This window comes from Cynocephalus volans, chromosome 15 (assembly GCF_027409185.1).
Source record: "Cynocephalus volans isolate mCynVol1 chromosome 15, mCynVol1.pri, whole genome shotgun sequence".
NCBI lineage: Eukaryota > Metazoa > Chordata > Mammalia > Dermoptera > Cynocephalidae > Cynocephalus > Cynocephalus volans.
This window is the reverse complement of record NC_084474.1, coordinates 51241114-51248902: the sequence shown is the minus strand read 5'-3', so window position 1 is coordinate 51248902 and position 7789 is coordinate 51241114. Positions and strand designations below refer to the sequence as shown.

The following is a 7789-nucleotide window of genomic DNA, read 5'->3' as shown; positions in this document are numbered from 1 at the left end:
ATTGTTGCCCGGGTTTACTAATCAAACAGGACTACATTTGTCTTTGCTAGAGGCTTTTAAGTTGTAAACCCCGCCAAAACCAAAAAAACTAAATACAAAAAAAAACCCTTTTTATATATAATTTTTAGACAAATTAGGCCAATTTAACATTGATAAAAAAGAAACAAGTATGTAAAAAGGAGGTGATTTAAAGAAGGCTATAGATGTGGGGATATGGTTATGGTTGGAGGGGCTAGAGAGAAAGAAAAATAATTTTTGTGTGAGAAAGCATCTGGCACAGTGAGTGTATTTTTGTCCTAGAGTAAAATGACTGGCTGTTTAGAAAGTGGGAAGTATAGGACAAAAACAGAATGTCTGAGTAAGTCTAGATAATGGTTTATGTAGATAAGTTTGTTTAAAGGGTTTTACATAAAAAAAAAAAATTAACTGGATTTAAAAACAAATTATGTGTGTTTTTCTAAAAATTAATATCACAAGTATTCTAATACAGGGTTAGAATTTGCTCTCCTTCGATGGAACCAGATTTTCTAAAAAAAAAAACAAACACTTAACTGCTCTTATTAAAAATTGTAAAAGGTTTTCTTTGTCTTTTAGATAACTGGCCTAGGGATCTTATTTCATGTTTTATGATAAATTCTTGTGCTCTCTGCCTTTGAAACCCTTTGTCACTTTGGTTTTATTTTTTGTAATAATTTGTGATCTTATTCAACTAAATGTTTTAAGCCTTTTTTTATTTAAGAAAACTTTCCAAAACCAAATTCTAAAACCCCAACATTTTAACTTTAACTTTGAGGAATTCCAAGGGCCCTGGAGTTTCTCAAAGGATATATAAAAGATGTATCAAAAGTAATTGGCTTATTTAATAAATTAGACTATATGGTAAAGCATTGTCAGTACTGAAGGTGTTACGGATGTGTTCCAAAATCTTGTAAGATTCTTAAATATTTGTGTGTTCATATAAATGCTACTGGTCATAATCTTGGTAACTTTTCAAATAATGTAATTCAAATTGATTGCAAGGTTAAACCACAAATCTTGCAAAATATTAAGAATGTTAAAAAAGAAAACTGCTTTTACCATGAGCAAAACACCATTATTAAATGAGGATCTCAAAAGGTCTCATCTCCACCAAAAAAAGCATTCCAGAATTTAGGGGTAGAAATGACATTATGAAACAGTTCTAATTTATATTTTTTTAAGATTAGCCTATAGTCTTTTAAAACATTTAAACGATTCATATCCAACTCTCACAATATATTTTATAATAATCATTTCCAAAGTAGAAGTCACTGGGATAATGGGGACAAAGTACAATGTGTCTTTGTATTTTTGTCTATTTTCTAACGTCTATTGTTTTCTAACCTACAGGAGTACATATATGTAACTTAAACATACCCATATTGGCATATATACACAATTTCTTTTTAAATGGTAGGATATAAAATCAAATCTCTGGAGAGCAGTAGTTGAGGAGGCTGTTTCCCGTCCTGGGGAACTAGGGTGAACCCTCCTTTCATTAGGTAGTTTCTGAAGCATGAGAACGGGTTTGCTCAAGTGCTCTGCTTGCTTCAAGAAAAACAGTCACTGGCACGTTTCCCACTCCATTCCACACCTGGTAGTTAGGCCCTGATGTGTTTCTAAGTATCCTGCTACCTACGTAGCAAATCTAAAGGCACTGTCCTACTTGGTACAATGTCATACCCTTGAGTAAGTTGAGAGGTTATCCAACCAATGAGGAAAACCAATTAAAGCGGTCTAAGCTCCAAGAAGCAGTTAAACACTGACAAAATACCTTAGAAGTTTGGAAAGAATTGTGACCAGTAAGTAAATTCAGTAGTTATTCAGGGTAAGATTTAGAATTCAAAACTCCAACAATGATTACAACAGACATTTATTTAAAGTAATACATCTTTATGTATGTTTCAGGGTTAACCAACTTCATAAAAATACTTTGAGGACAGCTGTATCCACAGATTTTAACTACATGATTACTTCTTTGCCCATTCTTCTCTCTCTTTTCTTTCCCGAATAACCTCTTTCAGATATGGCTCAAGGTAGAACTTATCCTAAAGAATAAAAGAATAATATTATATCCTACCATCACATACTGGTATACACCAAACATTCAATAGGTCTTAAACAAAAGAAACCGATCCAAATTATTTTTTTTTATTTCCAACTTAAGAAAATATATTCTCAACCGGACTAAGAACTGTATCCTTTTTAAAGTGTAAAAACCCACAAAGATATTATAATAAGTTATAATAAATTGCTTTGATAGATTACCAGAGGGAAGTATATCACAGATGAAAAAGAAATGATTGTCTACTGGCGTTTGCCTATTTTCAACGCAGTTTAAGGGGTAAGGGTTTGTTTCACAGAAGTCCTTCCTGGGAGCTGGAGGGCCACTCAATGAGCTGATCACATGAACACCAAAATCTTTTCATCTGAGCAGGAAGCAGAGTGTGGAGGGCTGAAGACCTGGATTCTAGTCCTGGCTATCTCGGAAACTCAGTGATTCTGGAAGAGTCACTTCACCTCTATATCTCAATGTGTTTTTCTCTAAAACGGAGCTAACACCTCTATTAACCTCAGTGGGATGATGAAAGGATATTTATTTGACACAACTCTGCGGAACTCTAAAGCACTACACAATGAATGTGTTTCTCTTGTTTCTAATACTCAATCCTTAATGCCTAACATTGTCAGATACATAAACGCTGTCCTACCTCCTCATATTTTGTCCACTGCTCCTTAGGCAAGATCTGTTGTCTCATGGTGAGGTCCAGTGCTCTCTTAATGCGAAACACCCTGTCATTATAAACGTTCTCAGGAAGCCTTCTTATGGCTTCTTTTACATCTTCATTCTCGTGTATTGTATCATCTCTCATTAACCCTTTGACAGAAAACAAGAGTCAGTTTGAACACTCATGTCAAAAATCAGGGATTATTTGTTTTTATGTGTGTTTGTTTTTTGTTTCTTTGAGGGATTTTTTTTTTAATGAGTAAAATATCTTTATGTCATAACTTGAGACTCGGGGAAATATCGAGAATTCACATCACTAGGTATGATGGAAACCCAATGCATTTCATACATGTAAGTTCATTCTTGAAACAATATATGGGCTTTTTAAAATCCACTGCCACAGAATTCACTTTATCTAAATCGATTTTTAAAATGTTTCAAATGTTTACCTTGTTTTTAAACACACATCATAAACTATACCTCATCAATAAACTATACCTCTACTTTTTTATACTTTAAATCTGAGACCAGGTATATTAAAGAATCTTAATTTAAAATGAGTGTAGTAAGGAACCAATAACATTTAATGACGCTTCCATCAAGCTTCAGTAGCAAAAGATGAAGTTTATGGCAAATTATAAAGTTCCAAAAAAGTTCAGGAATCATATAATTGTAAAGATGTGAGACAATTTTAATATTTGAAAAATCTCTACATCCAATGCTCATAACTGAAATTTTAAAAATTTAAGCGAAAGAGTTGGGAGAGGGAGAGTATAATAAAATGTCTTGCTACCATAATTTATTTCCACCTCGATCATTTTAGAGGATTTTTTCACCTCTTCTCTGAAAAGAATTAAAAAAAGAAAATGGATTTGATTTACCACAAGAAAATATAATCTAATTTTTAAATCTTCTGACGTACTCAAGAACAATGAAAGTATTTTTTTGAACCATAATAACATTTGTGAAAGCACTACTCTCAAAAAAAGCAAAAGAAAACAAAAGAAAGCACAGATACTCACCCAGTTTATTGAAACCTGCAGCATTGTAATACCATTTTCGAATTCGTTCTAGCCACCGGCCTGATGCTGCAACTGATCACCATTACACTGTTAGTTGCTACAATTCATACTGTATGAACACATTGATAAGCAAGCAACCAGTAGTTACTTTGTTGGAGAATACAAACAGGAAGGAATTTCCTTTTAAAAGCTTATACAATCCCGGTTAGCTCAGCTGGTTAGAGCACAGTGTTATAATACTAAGGTCAAGGGTTAGGATCCCTGTACTGGCCAGCTGCCAAAAAAAAAAAAAAAAATGCTGAAAAAAAGTTTATACTCTATATACTGAAGCTAAAAACTGCTTATTTTATCTATGAGCAAAAGTGATTGCAAGTAAAAAATATATATATTAGGTGGCATGTCATGAGAGAAACAGGTGAACTCCAACACCTAATGTACAAAAGACCCATAGGTACAATTACTGCCACTCTAGCCTCGCAAAGTTTAAAAATCCCATGCCCCCTTGTCCTCTTACTACCATCAGTGGGGGTATGGAGAAAGGAAGTAGGAACATCTCTATCATTTGTAATTTCAGAAATAGATTACAGGAAATAACTGTAAACTTTTCAAAGGAGTTCGAGTTGTATGAAAAGAGAGGTGAGATTTCAGGATAGGCCAGCAGGTCTAAACGATGCCCCATCCTCCAAAATTTTTATTCTGATCACCATTATTTCACCTGGCCATTCTCTTTTAAAATGTATTTATTGCTGGGGGGATTCTGATATCATTAGTCATTTAAACACTAATATGGATTAGTAAAAGAAGCCATTTTTCTCCTCCCAAGCAGCTAACTTTCCACCAAGGGAATGAATATTTGAAAATGATGAGCAGAAACAGGCGTTAAAAATCTTTGGGGAACACAGCCGAGCCTGATGGGGTAACCCAGTAAGGGCTAAGGACATGATAGTGCCTGATATTTATAGGAGAGATGTGGTACAGAAGGTCAGGCAGAGCAAGTTTAAATTTTCTTTTAAAATTCTGTCTAGGGTTAGCCCCTTACCAAGGAAGAAAAGCAAACTCTTTCACTCCAATCCCTCCTGGTCCCCTATTCCTTAGTACATTACAGATTACAAGTCTTTGGCAAATCTGCTTTTAAATAAAGAGCCACTATAAAATTGCTTCTAGAAAAACAAGTATCAAAGAGTCAACAATTTTAAAACATACTTGTAAAAAATCTTATTTGTAAACATATCGATCAGTGATTATAATAATTACTATTCACTGAACACTTCTTGTGTGCCAGGCACTATCTTATTTGCTTTACCCACGTTAGCCTGGTATATTTACAACACACGTGTTGTTGCAGAAGAGAAAGCAGATTTACAGAAGTGATCCTAACCCAAAGTCAGAGGTAGCTAATGAGAGCATATGCGGTTCCCAAACACAGCAGAGTGCCTTGAATTTAGTAATGCTCTTTCAACATTTGTAAAATTAATGAAATGATGAATTTTTAAATGTCTCCCTAACCCTCCAAAAGCTCAATGTCTTTTAGGTCAACGGATATATTTGGCAATCTCCCAATGCTGGAGACTGGGAGAAGGGGACCAATATTTTTTAAAAGCTACTCCAATTTATACTGCCAGCCAGCAAGAGATTAGCGAAAAAAATATTTTTAAAAAGAAAACAGAAATAAGACAGGGAAAACGCTACTTGATGTGCAGGGTGTTTTGAATATTGCGGTAATTTTCTGCATTGTATTCCATAATAAGTGTGCTTGTTCTAGTGCGTACAATGAATACACATTTCTCTAAGCCCAGATGAACCACGGTCAACCTGAAGCTTCCCTGTAACCCTTACTCAGCTGCCTCTCTTTCCCAGTGAGAAGCGCGAGGGGTGGAAGGAGGATTCTAATCCTATTTCCTCTGGTCACTTTGCCTCAGTTATTTTATCAGCGTAAATGGGAAAATCATTGCACTGGTAGAATTTATCGAGCTAATGCACATGGCAGCGCTTAGTCCATAGTAAGCACTCAGTTCACTTTGGCCGAAAGTCACCCACTAATTATCTCCTCGTGACCTTGAACTTTTCTGAGGCCGAGGGAGGGACTGCTGAGCATGGGTAGCTGGAACTGCAGGGCTGTCAGAGCCACCGGGGGCACCTTCACGGACAGCAGGTCCCAACCCCCCAGGCAAGCCCAGCCTGGGGACAGCAAAGGGGTGGGAAACACGGCCCTTTGGCTGGACTGGAGCCGCCACTTTCCCTTAGGCCGCAAACCTGGCCATTTAGAGAGAGCAGAAAAGGAGTGAGTTGCTAGGAAGGACAGCAGTCACTTACCCGTAGGTCTGCTCGCCATCTTGACCCGAGAGCGAAGCGCTGCCTTCTGGGTAAGTCCTGGAAGACGCGCCGTACCCTGTACGCAGGCGCCTTCAGTAGCGTCGCGAGGCGCAGGCGCAGTTCTGGGGGCCAGTTTCAGGCCCTCGCAGTGTGCACCTGTCCGCAGCGGTGAGGCCGGTGGAGTAGGCAGGGCGTTTTGCGCGCTCAGTTCTAAGAAGCATATGTTGTGACGTGGTGGGAAAAACACTAGGCAAGGAATTAGGGGACCGTGGATTCAGCCCTGGTTCTGTTATGTACTGGCTATGAGAACTTGGGCGATATTAACTGAGCCCTTTTTGCCAGGCACCACGTGAAACGTTTTGTGAGCATATTCTCATTTAATTCTCTCATTTACTCATAAATCTACAAGTTCTATGATTATCCCCATTGTAGAGAGATGGAAGCTGAGGCTCAGGAAGGTTGAATAACTTGTTCAAAGGCTCACGGCTAGGAAGAATCCAGATACAAATTTGGGGTTCCTTAATTTCAGGGCCATGTGCTACACTACTAATCGAGAAAAGACACTAAACCTCTCTGGCTTTCATTTTCTCCAGCTGAAGATCTACATCAAATCATTTTAGTGGAAGGTTAGGTCAAAAAAGTCTTTTTTAAAAAACCTTTAAAACAGTAAATCTAAGATGTATTGCAGAATTTGCATACAATTTTAAGATGAAAGAGAAGCAAGTACATAAGTTTGCCCAATTTTAAGGTCTCAGCCCTAACCTGAAGTCTTAGGCACAAAAATCTAGGGACAGAAAACAACTGGAGTTAGTATGACTGATGGTCAGTTACTTGTGAACTTCCACCACTACCCAACAATACCTTCTTTTTTTTTTTTTTTTTTTTTTTTTTAAGAAGGGTCTTAGTCACATACCAGATCTAAAATTCTATTGTCTTCTCCCTTTTTCCTCTTTCTGCCTCTGTGCCACCTCAATTTCTTGTATTTCCCGGTCCTGTCTGCAGCATAAAAACTCATAATGGCTGCTTCCTGCCTACACTAGCCAAAGTGAAGCCTGAAAGATGAGAGGAAATGCAATGCATTCGTACATTGGCACATTACCTTGCAAAGGATGTTTGCAAGTAGTCATTAATGTTGATTCAAAAATTATTTTTGTTTTCTTTGCTCCCAGCACAGGGTAGGGATTGCACTTCTCTGCCCCCTTAGAGTTACACATAGCCATGTAATGCTTTGGCAAAGAAAAATGAGTTTTTGAGAGCAATTCTCCACACCTTTCCCCTTTCAACCTGTCCACTGAAGATGATATGGAGCAGAGCCTTTGTGGTCCCAAGAGACATATGAGACAGAAACTCTTGCAGTTGTCATCTGTTTTAGGTGTGTTCTTTACAGCAGCATAGCTAGCCTATTCTGCCTGATATGGGTGGGATGCAAAATGAGGTTCTGAGCCATATTAAGACCAGGCAGGATGGTTCCATGCTTTGTCTCCCAGCTGTACTTTCTTTCTTGTTTCCTATTTATCTCATCCATTAGAGAATTCCATGAAGGCATATATCTATGCCAGCTGCCACTGTATTCTATGAACTAAATGTCTGTTGAGTGAATTAATAAAATATGTAACAGGAAGGCCACCATACCTGGCCCTGACCAATTATAGTTTCTCACAAGGTTTCTTTCATGACATCCAGCACACCACAAAACCCTGGTGCATAA

At 37.4% G+C, this 7789-nt stretch overlaps 1 protein-coding gene across 2 annotated transcripts; it reads right to left on the bottom strand.

Annotated features, from left to right (window-relative positions):
- Window positions 1-1890: 1890 nt before the first annotated feature.
- Window positions 1891-6155, bottom strand: LOC134364074 (cytochrome b-c1 complex subunit 7). 2 transcript variants are annotated; one of them, XM_063079990.1, is made up of 4 exons: window positions 6082-6155; window positions 3769-3840; window positions 2730-2896; window positions 1891-2066 (listed from the first exon to the last, which is right to left on the bottom strand). In XM_063079990.1, the coding sequence occupies exons 1-4, from the start codon at window positions 6098-6100 to the stop codon at window positions 1989-1991; spliced, it is 336 nt and encodes a 111-aa protein (XP_062936060.1). In that variant the 5' UTR covers window positions 6101-6155; the 3' UTR covers window positions 1891-1988. The 2 variants fall into 2 exon arrangements, with proteins under 2 accessions (XP_062936060.1, XP_062936061.1); XM_063079991.1 differs by lacking the exon at window positions 3769-3840 and having other exon boundaries at window positions 6082-6124.
- Window positions 6156-7789: the final 1634 nt, after the last annotated feature.